The sequence below is a fragment of the Theobroma umbraticum genome, unplaced genomic scaffold (assembly GCF_002168275.2).
Source record: "Theobroma umbraticum cultivar Fairchild unplaced genomic scaffold, ASM216827v3 scaffold_130.0, whole genome shotgun sequence".
NCBI classification, from domain to species: Eukaryota; Viridiplantae; Streptophyta; class Magnoliopsida; order Malvales; family Malvaceae; genus Theobroma; species Theobroma umbraticum.
In genome coordinates, this window is record NW_018397264.1 from 883,729 (window position 1) to 902,674 (window position 18,946).

The following is an 18,946-nucleotide window of genomic DNA, read 5'->3' on the forward strand; positions in this document are numbered from 1 at the left end:
TGTTTGCCAAGAACACATCTAATTTGGTCTTTACCTGAAACATTGAAGATCGTTTAACTGTAAAGATAAGATCACTGGAGTCCGTGCTATCTCCCCTGAAGACTAGCCATCTATCATGTGCAGTCGTTACCTGCATCAATAAACACGAGGGAAAGAAATGAATAATGGTGAAAATATGAGCTGTTTTATACTATAAAGGCATGCCGTTTGATCTAACAAACATGGAAACTTGACGTTTAGGACTAGCTAAACCTTGCGTCTGAATGTGATAATGGGATTCCCAGCGGCATCTAGCAAAATTCGACCGTCGTGAATGGTTTGGAAAACTCCTTTAACTTGGAAAAGGATATTGCCAGAGATGTCTGTAACCACAAAGTTGCCATTAGTGATGGTCCAAACCTTTCGGGCAACTGCAAGATCAACGGGGTAAGGAGCACAGAACTGAGGGCCGATAATGGATACGAGGTTAGCTGATGGTGCGCTGGAACTAGGGTGTGCCATTGGATTGGGAGGGCGATGAATCGATGGAAATTCGTCTCTTCTGATATTTGGTAGCAGCTAGCACATTCTTAGATGAGGCGCGCTGCATATAAAAAAGAATAAATTAAGGCCTCTCGTTCGCGGAAAGTTGGTGGCTCTATTTATTATGAAACGACAACTCTTTAGAGAATGAGTCAGAAAAAGTTTTAAAGTCGCAAATGGCAAACTTCTGCTAAACTTCCTTCTGCAACTTGTTTTTGAATTGAATTAGTCTTCCCGTATGTACTAACTTTCAAGCTGTCAAATCAGCCAACATAAAAGGAAAAAAAAGTCAAAGAGTTCATCTATCTCAACGGGAAGCGTCTTCACAATCCTCTTACCACGAAAATAAACCATGTATTTTTTTGGTATTAATAACACGATAATCTATTTTATTGTCTCAAACAATGAAATTTTATTGAAGAAAATATCCCCTCAATAACATAATCTCTAAAACGGTGGGAATATTGATTTCAGATGACAACATAAACGTGAGAGCTTTACAAACCAAAGAAACCAGTATATATAAAAACAAATCGACAGGTGACCATATTATAATACATTAGATTAGAAAAGATAGAATTTTCTCATTGGTCAAAAACCATTTTGGGTGTTCATACCCTCATTTTAATGTTCCAATAATCAGGGTCAGCAAATAATTCACGTAACACAACAGATTCCAAATCGGAGGTAAAGACCTTTACAGCTAGATGAATTTATTGATAGGTCAACAACAAAAACTAAATGGGCCAAGTAGAAAATAATCAAGAAAGATTAAGGTCTCTTAAAACTAGAATTGTAAAACTAATCATATCTCTTCCTTTAAGAATTTTTTCAATGAATTTAGTGATATAGCTCAAGAACAAAGACTAAATAGAATAAATGGTCAAGAACATAAACATTACTTCATTCCAACACCAAAGAACAAAGATGAGAATAATACATATAGAGTAAGCTAAAAGAACAATTAACACATAGTTTATTATTGTTAAGGTGGACAATATGTTGAAAATTGAGGAAAATTTAAAGGTAAGGAAAGCCCAAAAGACAGAATCAATGATCACAATTAATCATTAAAACCCATTTAAAAAATATTGTTTTATTATTATCAATTAAAAGAAACATTTGACAAATAGTTTTATTATAAATTAATTAAACAAATAAACATTATCAATTTTTTCCATCAGCAGCCAAAGCGGACTGCAAAGAAAGAAGGAAGGCTTCACTTGCTCCAAGCCCCTTAAGAAGTTGAGGGCAAGAGCCCAAAAAGATGAAAAAAGCCCAACCTGGAACTAGTTCAAGAATCTGGGCGCCAAAAAGTTATTACCTAGTTCAAGTTTGTTCCCAGTGCGTTAATGGGTAAAAGACCAGAAAATGCTCTGGAAAATTTGGGTGGGAAAACACCCAGAGATTATGAGCAAATGTCCACATTCAACCAAGCCAACAGCACAATCGGCTCAGAGTCAAGACGTTGTGGGTGTTTCCTTCCGATTGCGGTCATGCTCAAACATTTGTCTTTACCAGGTTGCCGTGACAACGCGTGCATTAACCGTCTTTAGTCTTCACTCCTTGACTCGAAGGTCCGAATCAAACATCCTTATCATTCTTTTCCTTTACTTACGTGGTTCTTTTGTGGACTTTGATCTTAATCAATAAGATTGCTTTGCTTGTCCTACTATTGTCTTCCACAAAGTGTTTGATCTTCGACGGTGCTCATGGCATGGGCCCGGAAAAGGTCAAGTTCTCACCGTTGCAAGGAGACCGCGAATGCAGAAATGAAGTAGATGAAGTTGAAAATAATTATTTTTGGTTCAACTAATCAACAGATTTCAGTTTGAATTGAAAGAGCTGAGTCAATTTTCCTTCTAATTGAGTAAACTGTTATTCTCAATTGAAATTGGGCGCTCTTACTGTTAAAGAAATTCCATTTATTTTCCAATGTTTCCAATCCCCTTGGTGTTAATCTTTCCGATTATATTAATATATACTCGCTGCCTGATCTTGAAGATTGCAGCAAAGTTTCTTAAAATTACTTTTTCCCTTCTCACTTATTCCAAGCTTTTCTTACTCTCAATATTTTTATAGCATGGAAGTGGTTGGCGCTGTAGTGGAGGTGATGCTAGCCAAGGTGATTTTACTTGCCACGGAACAGATCAACGTTGCATTGGGTTTCAAGGAGGAGTTAACAAGGCTCCATGACTCACTTACCATCATCCAAGCTGCCTTGCAAGATGCGGACAGAAGGCAAGGAGAAGACAGGGCTGTTAAGCTTTGGCTTGAGAAGCTTAGAGATGTTACTTATGAGGCTGATGACGTACTGGACGAGTTTGCTTATGATTTTCTTCGAAGGAAGGTGCAGATTCAGAACCAAATGATGAAAAAGGTCAGCTACTTTTTTTCTTCTTTCAATTCTATAGCATTCCGTCTCCAGATGGCTAAAAAAATTAGAAAGATTAATATATCCCTCAGCAACATGAACAACCAAGCCAATCTGTTTGGACTCCAGAGGAGAGTTACTGATATGATTGTTCTACCTAGAGGAAACCAAGTGACCCACTCCTTTCTTGGAGATTCATCACAAGTTATTGGAAGGGAAGATGATGTCTCAAAAGTAGTCGACTTGTTGATCCACTCAACTTGTCTGCAACCCCTCCCTGTTGTATCTATAATTGGCATGCCAGGTCTTGGAAAAACTACATTAGCAAAATTAGTGTGCAAACATGAGCAAGTAAAAAAATATTTTAGTAAAATAATCTGGGTGTGTGTATCTGATGATTTTAATGTTGAAAGGATTTTACTCGAGATGCTGGAATCTCTTACCCAAAACTCGTGTGCAATAAAAAATAAAGATACTCTACTCAGAAAAATGCATGGAGAACTGGCAGGGGATAATTATCTTCTTATACTTGATGACGTATGGAATGAGGATATAGAGAAGTGGGAGGACCTAAGAAATTGCTTGATGGGAGTATCAGGAAATGTAGAGAGTAGAATTGTTGTGACAACCCGTAAGGAGAATGTAGCATTGGCGATGGGAACACTTCCTGAATATATGCATCATCCAGACAAACTTGTAGATGATGAGTGTTGGTCAATAATCAAAGGAAGAGCATTTGGACACTCTTCCATACCTCCAGAATTGGAGGTTATTGGAAAGGATATTGCTAAAAAGTGTGGAGGTCTGCCATTGGTTGCAAGGGTTATAGGTGCAACATTGAGCAATAAAAGTGACAAAGATGAGTGGCTGTCAATTAAAGATAATCCTGTTTGGGGTCCCCTAGAAATGGATAATGGCATTTTACGTGTACTTAAATTGAGTTTTGATTGCTTACCTTCTTCATCCTTGAAGCAGTGTTTTGCATATTGCTCAATTTTTCCTAAGGATTTTGAAATTAAAAAGGAACACTTAATTCAGCTTTGGATGGCTGAAGGGTTTCTTCAATCACCTGATGGAAGTTACACAGAGATGGAAATTATGGGTAACAGGTTCTTTAATGAATTGTTATTAAGTTCTTTGTTTCAAGATGTGGAAAAGGATGTGCATGGGAATATTAAAACTTGCAAGATGCATGATGTAATTCATGATCTTGCCCTGTTTGTTTCAAAAGCTGAAACCTTGGTCTTAGATGAGACTGGTCCCATGAGCGACAGTTCTCATATTCGACGTCTGAGCATCATTTCTACCGGGATAGAGGTCCCAACTATTTCAGAAGATGTTGCTACAAAGTTGCGGTCTTTGTTTTCAAACGCTGATGTTCTGCACAGTATGTCAAATGAACCTAAAAGCTTACGTGTCCTAAGTTTTCGAGATGCTAAGGTTGAGAAATTGCCAGCTTTTCTTGGCAAATTGAAGCATTTAAGATACCTTGACATCTCAAGAACTAAAATAAAAAAATTACCAAAATCTTTCACTCAGCTCTACAATTTGCAGACTTTAAGCATTATGGACTGCTGTCTTGAGAGGCTTCCCAAAGGAATAACAAAACTAGTTAGCTTGAGACATATTTATTTTGATAAAGAAAAGCTTATGCCAGTTAAAGTTGGGTGCTTACCCTGTCTTCAAACATTGCCATTCTTTTTTGTGAGCATCGAAAGTGGACGCAAAGTTGAAGAACTTGGGTTCCTGAGCCAACTTAGAGGAGAATTAGAAATATACAACCTTGAACATGTAAAAGACAAAGCAGAAGCCATTAGAGCAAAGTTGCTAGAGAAGACTGAAGTTCATAAGTTGGAATTTTTGTGGAGCTACAGAAGGGAAGGCTACAGTAATGACAAGGAAGTATTGGAGGGCCTCAAGCCTAGCTCAAATTTGAAAAGCTTAAAGATTGTCAACTACTGGGGAGACAAGTTGCCTTCATGGATGCTTATGAGTGTCCATGATTTTGGATATTCGTTTCTCGATAATCTGGTTTTCTTGAAATTGATAAAATGCACGGAATGCACAAATATTTCGGGTCTTGGGCACTTGTGCAATCTGCAAATTCTTGAAATAGATGGAATGGAGAAGGTGAAATGTATATATAAGAATTTATGTAACAGCAACATAGAAAGCAGTGAGACTACCACTCTATTCCCATCATTGAGAAGATTCAGCTTGGAGAATATGAATAGCCTGGAGGAATGGGTACAAGGTGTGGGTCCAGGTATAGAAAGAAGTGAAGATGTGGTCTTGTTTCCTCAACTAGAAGAGTTGATTGTTTTGAGCTGTCCTAAGTTGAAGAGTGTTCCAACACATAGAGGGTTTACGTTTCTTCAGGCATTTCATGTTTGCTACTGTGATGAATTGAGTAGTTTAAGGGATGGACTATCTGTCTCCACTTTTGTGAAGGAATTAAGATTGTGGAATTGTTGTAGTCTTATCTCCGTTCCCAAAGATATAGGGGAATTGCGATCTCTTATTTATTTAGAAATATCTTTTTGTCCAAAATTGACAAGCATTCCAGAGGAGATCTTTGGTTACCTCACCAGTCTGAAGGAATTGAGAATTGGCTTTTTCTCAGAAGAGCTAGAGGAATTCCCAGGTCTCAGTTCGATCCACCTTCTCTGTGCATCCCTTGAATGTCTGTTCTTATTTGGATGGAAAAAGCTAAAGTCCCTGCCACCTCAACTACAACACCTTGTTGCCCTTAAATCTTTTGTAATATGTTTCTTTGATGGTATGGAATCCTTGCCAGAGTGGCTGGGAAACTTCTCATCACTTCAGAAACTTCGAATTGAAAAATGTAACAGTCTGATGCATCTGCCCTCTATGGAAGCCATGCAATGCCTCTCCAAATTACAGAGACTTGAAATTAATAGGTGTCCAATATTGGCAGAAAGATGCATCGAGGAGAGCAGGCCTGAATGGCACAAGATTGCTCACATTCCATACATTCAAATTAATTGGCAACACATTAAACATTGACCAGCTTCGATTAAGTGCTAATGTTAATGGTAAATTCTCTGAGTAACCTTTATTTTCTTCTCTAATTCTTTGATTCATTCTTGTTTCACCAATCAGTTGATTAATTAATTGTTTGGTTATGAGTATCTTCTTTATTTTTCTCTCCCTCTCTATCTGTTTAGCATATCTCAATTCCTTCTCAAATTTATCAGTTGAAAATTCCCTTGAAGTTATCTATTGCTATCAACATCAACTGTTGCATGGATTTTTCATTCTGTCGGTTAGTTTGCAATTGCAGCTGTCAATGTCATACATCTAAACAGAGTTGATAATAAATAAGAAATGCTTATGTTTTTAATGAAATATCTTCTAATTAGCTGTACTCAAATTTCCTTTTACATTTTCTCCCTTTTTTCCCAAAAAGTCTACAATGGATTAGTTAGCAGAAGGAAAGTTTATTTTCTTAATTTTCTGAGAGCTGATCTGGGAACCATGATTGCTACTTTCTTTGCATAGAAAATGATAGAATTTGGATCATACTTAAATGCTATAACATGACCTCAATGACATTTGTGCTTAACACTGCAGGGAGGATGACAGAGAGTTTAACGGGCCATGGAGGCTTCAGATTGCTGTACAAGCTCTATTTGATGACGTGTGCTTGAATGAAATAAGTATTTGTTGAGTATGAGCTCTATTTAATACCTTTATGCGTCTTTTGATCAGTGGGAAGCTTGGCCAGAGTGCTCAAGGGAATCTATTTGCGGAGTTGGAAGCTTTTCCTGAATGCTGAAGAAACCTCTCATCTCTTCAAGAACTTGAAGTTAGACTTTTTAAGAACCTAATGCATCTGCCTTTAGCAAAGGGCTAAAATCTTTCCTCAAATAAAAGAAGCTTGAACTTGTATGGGAATCCTCAAATAAAATAAAGATGTACCAAGGAGAGTGGTCTAATATTTCTTTCGGTGTAGACATTGTAAACACTTCTGATGAGACTATCCAGTCCAAAGCTGTTTGAGATTTTGAATAATTGTCAATATTTGAGAGAGTTTATTTTATTATAAAGGGCTTGGAATGACATTATCATGTCTAGTTCTGAAATCTACATTCAAATAAGGTTATTTTCTAATGCTAAAAGGCCCTTCCCGCATTTTGTGTTTACACTATTTTCTAAATTTTGACCGTTCTTCTTTAATTACAGAGTTATGCACTGCTTGTCAATCAGCTCTTATTTTATAGTTGAACACACATATGATACATGCTTCTAATTACTTTGCTGCTTTTATGATTGTTTGGGGGTTTTATCAAGGTATTACTAGCATTCTCAATTTTTTGATATGATAATTTTTATTTTCAAAACGTAGGAATGAATCTCACTAATGATATCATTCAAACTAGTGACATGAATTCTTTTTTTATTTGGATTTGAATAGCTACATGATACGGGTGCTGCTATCTACATCAAATTTCACAGCATTGTTTCCTTCATAAGTTTGTTGACTAATTCAATTATATAGCTAAAAATCCTAGCTAATTAAATGACCAGCAATGCATGTAGGGGATTTTGGTTGGATTTCTTCGGGACGTGAGTAATGGAGTTGCGAGTAATGTTCTTGGTAGTTTCTTGAATATTAGAGCACTTCTGTTATATATCAGTCACCCGTCTGCCTTTAGTCTATTCAGTACATACGTGGTTTTCAACCGTCAATCATTTTAAAAGACTACTCAGACAAGATATTTTGTTTGCAGTCGCATTTTCATAAACGTCTTGGTTGCTGGGAGAAGCATGCGCTCTGGAACTTGTTACCCACTATCGAGGCCAGGCCAGTGTTGCCTTTGAGCATCAGCGTCACCTGTTGTATTGGACCACTGTTTTGTTAGTTATACTTACAAAAAATCAATCCATTAGTTATTGAAATTTGCAGTTCTTAGCTTCCTTTATTAGTCCATGAACTTGATACAGAGTAGAGGGTGCGTTTTTTGTTCCTTTTCAGCGTGGATACCTGTTTCAATAAACAGATGACGGATCTCGAGGTACAGCATTTAGCTTGATCATAGGTCTGATCATAACCAAAGCAGTTCGCTATTGTGTGTGTCGGTGCCCTGCTTTTTCTAGTACTTGCTAGTTTTTAAGGCCATGCTAGCCTACTACCCGGGCTTAGCTAAGTGGTTTTTACTCCTCCCCTTGGCCTTGTCGTTGGGGTTGCTGGTGGTGATCTTGTATGTAAATTCGGGGGTATAAGATAAACTGATTTCTTTCACCGTAAACAACACTGCTTTCTCTGTTCACAGGGTGAAAGCGGAAGGCTGACTGACTCTAGTCTTTAATAGCGTTCCGTTCGGGGTTGATGACGATATAAAGACTAAACTCCATGGTCAGTCCACCTTACCTTAGTACGCACGCCACGCAGACGCAGTAGCTGTCAATGTCATAAAGTGATGCATACGTGTCAACTTTACATTCTAGAGCAACAACTTCAATAGGAAATTAACAACTCATTTCACCTGAAACGCTGCGTTTTGTTCGTTTCTTTTTTATATCGACCCTGGCAGTAGCATATTTTTTTCTCAGTTAAATGAAATTTATATTAAAATCACTAAAATTACTGTGTAAAAATCAGTCCATATATGGAGATCCATTGCAAGTCTAGTGATATTCAATGCCATTAAACAAAAGATTCACATATTGGTACTTAGTACTTTTAGCAACTCCAAATTTCGGTAAAGAATTTGTAAAATAATTACCTTCTCATAGAATATGGGTAAAGGATATCATGTCTATTGAAAGAACAAATGCATCAATCTCGTTAAATAAATATCGCTTGTTTCAAGGTCTTATATCAATGTTGGTTACTCGTGATAGAGTATTTTCATAATCAGATTCAATAATTAACTTAAAACTTACAAAAGAAGAGCGAGAGAAAAAACGTAATGCAAGAAGAATGATTACAAACTTTGTAAAGTTAGAGTCTTGGATGCCAAGTGAGTCAAAGAAACACCTACCACATAATCATCAGAGTTACGTAAGACTCCAATGCATTTGGTTTGGTCCAGTTTACCTCTTACTGAGTCATTCACATTAAATTTAAAATTGACACTAACATATAAATATTTGGTGTACCTCTACAATTTATATTCACTTAAAAAGTAAAAGTTATAAAATAAAGAATAAAATATGTTACTATTTAAATTTTTATATCATATAAAAAAGTAAATATTCAATTTAAACGGAGCAAGTCGTAAATATTAAAAGATCAATAGTTCAGTTAGTGCTTTAGACTTACGTATTCTATGGTTTAATGTTTCTTTTGTCTTTGCATATTTTCTATAATACTTAATAAGGTTTGAAGAACAAGAGAAATAGAGTGAAAAGGCATAATTTGTACTTGTGTATGAGTATACATAGTGCATGCTTTATAAGTAGCAAGTATGACTAGTATGAAATGCAAACATCTGATATGCAGATTAGTATTTGAATTACTTTAACCTTAGGCTTGTCACTTATCATTATCATTAGCATTATCCGAATCAGATTTGAATATGATATTTCTTTCGATATGCTTCCGTAGAATAGTGGAACCATTTGTGACACTTATCTTGATTTAAGAGAAGTGAAATCTGGCTCGAGATAAAGGTTTGGTAAGAGCATCTGCAAATTGATGAACCGTAGAGATGTGATTGACCTAAAACAAACCTTGGTTAACTCTTTCTTCCACAAAAAAAAAAGAAAAAAGAACCAACATCTAGTGCTAGGTGCTTTATCATAGTGTGAAATACTACACGTATATACACTTTATTTTTAATTCAATATTAAACATAACAATTTCGTTCCAATTATTTTTTTAATAGATTGAACTGATATTAATAAATTTTGAAAATATAAAGACTTAATTTATGCAAATGATATTGGAAGGAATAAGTTTAATATTTTGATAGAGTAGATGGATTAAATTCAAATTTTGACTGTGTTCTTACTTGTTTTAAACGTTCAGCTTGAAGTTGTAAGGAAGTCTCCCATGCCACCTACCGCTTCCTTTTTGACCTTAGGTCATGCAGATTGCAGTAGACTTGGTTCTTGATTTTGATTCCGCTTTGTGGAAAGGAAATTGAGTATTCTTTTTCCCTACTTTATTTTCTAGTGTAGTTGGTCCCTGTAATGCTCTCACAAGCTAGATTGTTAGTGTACCTCTCCGTTTCCTTCATTCATTTCAATCTTCTTCTATGGTTTATTGCACTTAAATTTCATCTCTAATTTTCTCTAGTAATGACCTATTGTTACATGCAAATGGCTCCAAACACAAGATTTGGCTGCAAGTTATTGCTCCGTACTTTGGTGTGGTTATTGTTGTGTACAGTAAGTATCTGCTCAATGGAAGATAACAATTCAAATATCAGCTGCTTGAAATCTATAAAAGATTCCTTGGATGACCCTCATGACTCCTTCAAATCTTCATGGAACTTCAACAACAATACAGAAGGTTTCATCTGTGATTTTGTTGGGGTCGAATGCTGGCACGTTTACTCGAATGAAGTGCTAAAGATTCGTCTAACCAACATGGGCTTGAAGGGCGAGTTTCCTCGGGGCGTTGCAGACTGCAAGACCTTAATGGGGTTAGACCTTTCAAATAACGAGCTTTCAGGACCCATTCCATCTAATATTTCAAGAATCTTCCAATATGGAACTGAACTTGATCTATCCTCCAACAGATTTTCTGGTAACATACCGAAACAAATATCAAATTTAAGTTTTTTAAATGCACTGAAACTCGACAACAATCAGCTAACTGGCCTCATTCCGCCAGAACTTGCTCTACTAGATCGGATCAAGCAATTTAGTGTTGCTAACAATAAATTATACGGCCCGGTGCCTAACTTTGGTCCTTCTTTTAACGAGAGTTCCTATGCGGGTAATCCGGGGCTTTGTGGTTTTCCTTTAGAGCCCTGCATTAATTTTTTCAGTGATTCCTTCAAGAGGGGTTTTATAATAGGTTATATGGTATCTGTATTTTCAGTTATAAGCATTTTTATGTCCTACTGTGTCCCCTGGGTACACAGGAATGAGAGGAATAAAATGCTGCGGCAATTCATGTTGAATCTGATATTGAGTAGGAGAAACAAGGGAGAACATTCTCATCAGACAAGCAAATTGGTACATCTGGACCTCTTACATGAAGCCAGCAGAGAGGTACTGCCCACCCCACTCTCCCCGTCCCCTTTTCTATTTCGTGCAATATTTGTAGGAGTGAGTGTTCTGCAAACCGTGGCATAGCATGTTGATGTTGATTCCTTGATTTATTCAATCGCATCTAAATTTAAAATGATAAATGCGGGTATTAATGGAATTTGTATTTATCCAGACTTCTATGCTGGTGCAACTGGTTTCAAGAATGAGCTATGCGGATCTCACTGAGGCAACAAACAATTTTAGTGCAGATAACATCATTGGAATTGGACAAATGGGGACAACCTACAAGGCAACCTTGCCCAATGGTTGGCTTCTCGCAATTAAGAGGTTGTTTGACACCCAAAAGTTCGATGAGCATTTCATAACCGAATTGAAGACACTGGGTAGATTGAGACATGACAACCTAGTTCCACTCCTTGGATTCTGCATAGAGTCAAAGGAAAAGCTTCTGGTTTACAGATATATGTCGAATGGCAACCTTTATGATTGGCTACATCCTGCAGAAGGTGAGGCAAAATTCATTGATTGGCCATTGAGGGTGAATATAGCACATGGGATAGCAAGAGGTCTGGTTTGGCTCCACCAGAACTGCAATTTCCGTGTAGTCCATCTTGACATCTGTTCAAAGTGTATCTTACTTGATCAGAATTTCGAACCCAAGATATCAAATTTTGGAGAGGCAATGCTAATAAAATCAAATAATACTGACTGGAGCAGTAGCTTCTACAAGGATACTGAGCTTTGGGAATTGAGTTTTGTTAAGGAGGATGTTTATCACTTTGGAATTGTGCTCCTTGAACTGATCACAGGGGCGGAACCAAGTAAATTGACCAATTCTTCAGACACTGGAGATGAAACTCTTAGAAATGGGTCGATTGATCTCTCAACAAGTACTAATTTCTATGATGTCATCGATAAATCTCTGATCGGGCGAGGCTTTGATACTGAAATCTTTAAGATTTTTAGCGTTGCATGTCACTGTGTTCAGCCCAATCGTGATGGAAGGCCAACAATGCTCGAAGTCCACAAAACAATAGGGGCTATATGGTCTCAAAACCGCCCCTGACAGGTACAATTTAATAAATTCAAAAACTTAAAATGAAATATTTAAATAAATTTTTTTATTAAAATTAAAAAAATTATTAAAAAAATCATAGTTCCTTCAACCTAATTTTTACTCTAGCAAAATTTCTTGTTAATTCTTTTTTCCAATGTTCTTTATCTCCTTTTATTTGTTCTTAAATGCTTTTATCAATTGTTTTATTTTTCAATAATCTCATTTTCACGCGTCTTCCCATTTGCCAACTTTTGAATATAGAATGTAGCAAAAAATTTTTTAAAAATTCATCTTTAGGAAAATCTAAATCATTTACTTTATTTGGACTATAAATTTGTGTCAATATTTGCCATTTGACTTGGATCATAAATATTTTTAGGAATGGAATCATTTAAATTAATAACTTGATTCTCTTCATCATTATTTTTATGATCATTTTGAATCTCTTCATGATTTCAATGATAATTTTGAATCTCTTCATTAACTTCTTATTTTAGTATTTCATCATCATCTAACTCTCTAATATTATTAATCTGTTCATTTAAGAGACATTTATTAATAATTTTTTATTCATTATTGTTATTACTTATAAAAAATTTATCAAGTGCTCTTTTTTAGATTGTATTAAACTTTCAATTCTTCTATTTTTTTTAAGCTTTGAATAACCAGATTCATTTTTTTGATTTAACATATTTATTTAGCTATTATAATTATCTTATATTTTTTAAATAGCTAATATAAAATTAACAATTAAAATTTTTAATTCAAATAAATCAACTATCGTATAAAATAAAGATAATATAACAATATATTATAAACTTTAAATTAAAGTAAGAAAGTCCTAATTGTTGAATGTTTATTGCAAATCGTAAATGAGGCTCACGGCTTTATGAAGATGATAATATAACATACTTCTTGTATATTCTTTAAAAAAAATTGAAGTTAAAAGGAAGAAAGAGCAAATGAAAAAAAAAATCAAAAGTAGATATATATTATACATTGAAGAAAAATAATTGATTTTATATATAGAAAAAAAATAGCAGTTGAAAATCATTAAATACGTTAATTGGAAATATGAGATATAAGCAAAAAAAAAAAAGTTGTTGATGATGATTAAATATATATGACTGTTAATTGATTAGAAATAATTGAATATAATTGAAAATTAATAACATTTTAAAAATTAAAAAGTGATAGAAAGTTGAAATTTATTAGACACATAATTAAAAAAATAAAAAAATAAATAATTTTTTATTAATTATTATAAAATTACAAGACCTCCCTAAATTTTATGCCTCTCCAAAATGGGGGCCTAAAGCCCTTGCTTTGGTGGCTTCACCCAAGGACCAGCCCTGATGGCTGATAAATGCAATGAAGTTGAAATAACAGAGATCCAGTGTCAATGATTTGATCTCTAAGCTGGATAAATATAACCGTGTAGTGATGTTAGAGGTTGTGTTTCCTTCAGTTGAGCATGAGATGTAGAGCAAGTTCAAAGTTCTAAGAATGATTTGCATGTGAAATAATTGTTTTTCAAAGCATATAAAAGTAAAGGAACTAAATCTCTTACTTAATTAATGCAGCATGCCAAGACAGTTGAGCTGATGGTTTTTCAAGGGCCGAACAGTAAGCAGTTAGATATTGATGAAAATCATAGCAAAGTGCTGTGCTGTTTGATTAATCTGGGTTTCGGCGCTAATTAAGGAGGTAATTTCCAAGTCCATCCGCATTTTATTCAAGCTTTTCTATCTTGTACCGTTTCCTTTGGAAGGTTGACGCATAAAAGTCTTAACCGAAGGCGCATGGAACGGTAGAAATCAAGCATCCGCATCTTCTTTTACCTTTACATGTGTCGTTCATTTATAGACTTTGATATTAATCAATCCGATTTTGGCTTGTTAAATTTCCAAGTCTTGCTGTTGACTTGCACATTTGCTTGACGGTGTTCACTTGGCAAGTTGTGATTGAACGATCAACGAATGCTAGGAGACTCAGAATGTAGGAAATGAAGGGTTCAGAAAGTCACTGTTGCTTGAATTATCAACAAATTTGAATTTGTAATAGAAGAACGGAGTCAAGTTTCTTATTATAATTATTACATTGAAATTGGTGCTCGTATTGTTTACGGAAATCCACTTCTTTTCCACTCTTGCTTTCCTCTTGGTATTTTATTTTTAAAAAATGATTTTATTTGGACAGAGTCGCTGTGCCATATAAAGTCTTTAATATTTGCTAAAGATTTCTGTTGACATAAGATCTTTAGCTTGTGCAGAAGTGGTTATATACAGTTACAACGGGAAAATGCTCACAGATTAAGAGCAATCCCCTCCCCTAGCTGAGCTACAAAACAAAAAGATAGCTCTCTACTCTTTCTTAAAGACATGCATTGTATAAAGAAATCGAAGTTAACAACAAGCATGTGTCTCTAACCCAAAACCCAGAAAGAGCTTGGCTGTTGAACTCAAAGGACACCCCTTTGACAAAGCAAAAACAAAGAACGAAGAATAAAGCTCTAAGGATGCTTCTATTCGAACCCTGCATTAAACTGATGTACCCAACAGATGTACCACTAGACCCAGAGTCCAAGACCAGCATAACGAACACAGCCAACAATTCCTTTTATCAGATAATGCTAGACGAAAAACAAGAGCCTACGTCAGAGCCTTTGACCTTTGGGAGAAAGTAGAGGTAGGAAGTGATCTTCCAGTGAGGAGACACACTAATTCTATCCTTGCACAGATCAAGTAGCATAGTGAAAATATTGCTAAAAAGTACAAAGCCTTGTTCAATTTACATTCAATTGTGTCTGATGTAATTTTTACTAGAATAATGCATTGTGATAGTCCAAAAGAGGCCTAAGATCTTTTGAAATATGAGTTTTATGGTAGTGAGAGACCTAAGCAGATGCAAGCTTTGAATTTGCACAGGTAATTTGAAATCCTTAGAATGGGTGAAGATGAAAGCATTAAGGATTTTTCTAGGAGGTTAATGAAGCTAGTTAATCAACTTAAGTTACTTGGGGAAGAAATGACTGAGAAAAGGACAGTCAACAAAGTATTGGTTAGTCTGCCAGAGAAGTTTGAATCAAAGATATCATCTATTGAATATTCAAAGGGCTTCTTACAACTTCCCTTGACTTGGCTTGTAAGTGTCTTACAAGCACAAGAACAAAAAAGGGCTTTAAGGAGGACGAATTTGTAGATAGTGCTTTAGTTGCTAAGACTAAGAATCTGAAAATTGGGAGTAGTAGTACTAACAAGAATGATTCTGAAAAAAAAATGATAAAAGATAGGAAATTCGGTGATGGTAAGGCTGGGGAACAAGGACACAAGTATCCTCTTTGTCCACATTGTAAAAAGAGGACTCATTCTTCCAAAGTTTGTTGGTACAAGCCTAATGTGAAATGCAAATCTTGTAATCAACTTGGACTTGTTGAAACTGTGTAAGAACAAAGCTTCTCACACTGATGAGAAGGTTGTAGTAGTTGAATATATTAAGGCCTCTGATGTGTTACTGTTCATGGCTAGAGAGACCTATGAATTAATTAGGAAAAGTGTGTGGTTAATTGATAGTGGCTACTCAAACCACATGACTGGAGATGAGAGTCAATTCATTTCTTTTAACAGGAGTTTCAAGGCAAAAATAGAGATAGGAAATGGAGTCTTTTTGAAAATTCTTGGTGTAGGGCCAGTTGTTGTTGAAACTAAGTCAGGTAAAAAATACATTTCTAATGTTTACTTTGTTCCTAAGGATAATCAAAATCTGTTAAGTGTCTGATAGCTCACTAAGAGTCACTATGCTCTTTTCTTCGAGGACAAATATTGTACAATATTTTATTCAAAAAGAAATGAGTTGTTGACAGTTGAAATGAAGAACAAATGCTATCCAATTGATTGAAAACATGCTGGTCATAAGGCCTTTTATAATGCTGTTAATGATTTAGAATTATGGCACAAACGAATGGGCAATGTTAACTATGACTCATTGTAGAGAATGGCTTCATAGGACCTTGTTGAAGGCTTGCCTAAGATTGCAAAGCCTGATCATGTGTGTAGAACATATCAGTTTGGTAAGCAGAGTAGACTTCTATTCCCAAAAAAAAAAAAATGAAAAAGAAAGACTTGGAAAGCAACTCAGAAATTACAGCTCATTCACATAGATTTAGGAGGTCCAATGAAGACTCCATCTCTTGGTGGCAGTGGATACTATCTTATCTTCATTGATGATGTGACCAGGTACTACTGGATTTATTTGTTTGAAACTCTAGTCAGAAGCTTTAAAAAACTTTGTAAAGTTCAGGAGCTTAGTTGAAAACCAAGTAGACTTAACCATTAAAATACTCAGAAGTGATAATGGCAAGGAATTTATTGTAGCAGAGTTTGAAAGATACTTATCTTAGCTTGGTATGGCATATCAACTAATAATTACTTACAACCATTAGTAGAATGGGGTATCTGAGGGGAAAAATAGAACATTTATGGAGATGCCAAGGTATTTGCTGTTCTAGAAGAATTTGCTTAAGTTTTTCTAGGCAGAAGCATTAATACAGTTAATTATTTTTTAAACTTCACTCAAACAAGGTATCTAGCTTACAAGACTCTTTATGAGTGTTGGTTTGGAGACAAACCATCAGTGTTTCCACTGAAAGTTTTTAGGTGCGTTTGTTAGGCAAATATATCAGATGATAAGAGAACAAAGCTCAATGAAAAGAGTCTGATAACTATAGATGTTGGTCATAGTGATGTTTCAAAAGGTTACAAGTGATATAATGTTGAAGTAAAGAAGATTTTTATTAGTAAGGACATTAGGTTCGATGAAAAATCAAGATAGAATTGGGAAAAGTCAATAGTTGAGCTATCTGAAAATCTGAATTTGATAAATGATCAAACTATGAATGAAGCTGATCAAGAAGAAGACATTAAAGATAAGAGTCTTAAAGTGAGAGGCATAAGGTCTTTACAGGGTATATATGCAAGGGTGTAATGTAGCTATCATTGAACCTTCAACCTTCAGCGAAGTTGCAAAAGATAACAAATGGATTCAAGCTATGGAAAAAGAAATGGAAATGATTGAGAAAAATGGAACCTGGTTCTTGGTTGATAAACCATTCGATCAACATATCATTGGGGTGAAATGGATTTACAAGACAAAGCTTAATGCTGATGGATTTGTCAACAAGTACAAAGCAAAGCTTGTAGTAAAAGGATACTCTTAAATTTATGAAATTGACTATTGGGAAACCTTTGCACCAATAGCAAGGCATGACACAATTAGGTTACTTACTGCCATAATAGCTAGAGAAGGGTGGAAAATATGGCATCTCGATGTCAAGTCAGCTTTCCTCAATGGCTATCTTATTGAAGATATCTACGTTTAGCAACTTGAAGACTTTATCTCTCTCGGCACAGAAGGTAAGGTCTGCAACTTGGTTAAAGCTTTATATGGACTAAAACAGGCTCTTAGAGCCTGATATGATTGAATTGATACCTTTCTCACTTCAAAAGGTTTTCAAAGGAGTGTTAATGAACTTACTTTGTATGTTTACAACATGATTTATTTGGTTAAGTTGAATATATCCTTATATGTTGATGATTTGTTGATTATTGGTTCAAATGGGACAGTTTTGAATGAATGCAAGACGAAGTTGATGAGAAATTTGAGATGTCAGACTTGGGAGAAACGCATTACTTCCTTGGATTATAGTTCATTCAAAGTTTAGATTACATTTGCATACATCAAAGCAAATATGCAAATGAGTTACTGAAGAAGTTTCACATGGAGAATAGTAAAGCAGTTGAAACTCCATTAGCTTCAAACTGCAAATTAAGCAAAGAAAATGGAGCTCTTAAAGCTATAAGCTCAGCATACAGAAGCATTATTGGTAGTCTTTTGTATTTATTAGCTTCAAGGCCAAATATCATGTTTTCTACAAGTCTTCTATCTTGATTTATGTAGAAACCATCTTAGAATCATTACTTAGCTACAAAACGAGTATTGAGATACATCAAAGGCACAATTGAGTATAGTTTAGAGTTTGAAAAGGAAAAAGGTGATGAACTGATTGGGCTTATAATACTGATGACTCTAAGAGCACAAATGGTTGCTGGTTTTCATTCAGGAGTGCTGCTTTCTCTTGAAACTCCAAGAAGAGGGAGGTGGTTGCTCAATCCTCAGCAAAGGTAAGAGTATATAGCAACAGCAACAGTTGCTAATTAGGCAATTTGGTTTAAAAAGATTCTCGTTGATTTGGGGTTTGACCAAAAGGGGAACTACTCTACTCATTAATAATCAATCTGCAATTTCGATTGTAAAAAATCCGGTTCATCATGGAGAACCAAACTTATCATAGTTAAATTTCATTCAATTAGGGATGCAATGAAAGATGAAGAAATTGAAGTTATGCATTGTGGAACAGATGAACAACTAGCGAATATATTTACCAAAGGCCTGAGCAAGGAGAAATTCATTTATTTGAGGAACATATTGGGAGTGTGCAAACCAAAACCCAAGGAGGTGTGTTGAAGATCTTGGTTTGGTTCCTCTGTTATGCTTTGCTCTGGTTCATCAATAAAGCCTCACGTCAAAAATCATTTTGGAAAAAATGAAGAAGAAGAGCATTTGTTGCTACACATGACTCATTTCAATAAGGTTGCCGTTTATTTCTTTTTCAATGTCGTTTTTACTTTTCTCTTTTATTTACTTTACTCATTTGGTTGTGAGGGATTGTATTTTTCTCTTTCCTCTATGCTGTGTCGCTTAGTCCATTAAGCGTGTAGTGTCTTGGGCAGGCAACGGGGAATTTT

General features: G+C 35.3%; 3 protein-coding genes across 4 annotated transcripts in view; 2 read left to right on the plus strand and 1 right to left on the minus strand.

Annotated features, from left to right (window-relative positions):
• LOC110421143 (protein LURP-one-related 15-like) overlaps window positions 1–601 on the minus strand; it is a 1,101-nt gene extending 500 nt beyond the window's left edge. Inside the window, exons 1-2 of the mRNA XM_021434635.2 lie at window positions 253–601; window positions 1–130 (exon numbers count right to left, since the gene is read on the minus strand). The exon at window positions 1–130 is cut by the window's left edge and continues 98 nt beyond it. Coding sequence (XP_021290310.1) covers window positions 1–130; window positions 253–501 — 379 coding nt within the window. The 5' untranslated portion in view covers window positions 502–601. The remainder of the gene's footprint in view (window positions 131–252) is intronic.
• Window positions 602–1,732: 1,131 nt separating this feature from the next.
• On the plus strand, window positions 1,733–7,044 carry LOC110421140 (uncharacterized). Of its 2 annotated transcripts, XM_021434633.1 has the most exons (5): window positions 1,733–2,099; window positions 2,605–2,902; window positions 5,835–5,952; window positions 6,491–6,536; window positions 6,629–7,044. In XM_021434633.1, exons 1-5 carry the CDS (start codon window positions 1,894–1,896, stop codon window positions 6,693–6,695), a joined length of 735 nt encoding a protein of 244 aa, XP_021290308.1. In that variant the 5' UTR covers window positions 1,733–1,893; the 3' UTR covers window positions 6,696–7,044. The 2 variants fall into 2 exon arrangements, 1 of the variants encoding a protein (XP_021290308.1); XR_002445626.1 differs by lacking the exons at window positions 1,733–2,099; window positions 2,605–2,902 and having other exon boundaries at window positions 2,909–5,952; window positions 6,629–6,710.
• Window positions 7,045–10,180: 3,136 nt separating this feature from the next.
• Window positions 10,181–13,757, plus strand: LOC110421141 (probably inactive leucine-rich repeat receptor-like protein kinase At5g48380). Its single transcript, XM_021434634.1, has 3 exons — window positions 10,181–11,086; window positions 11,259–12,155; window positions 13,727–13,757. Exons 1-2 carry the CDS (start codon window positions 10,181–10,183, stop codon window positions 12,150–12,152), a joined length of 1,800 nt encoding a protein of 599 aa, XP_021290309.1. The 3' UTR covers window positions 12,153–12,155; window positions 13,727–13,757.
• The last annotated feature ends 5,189 nt before the right edge of the window (window positions 13,758–18,946 follow it).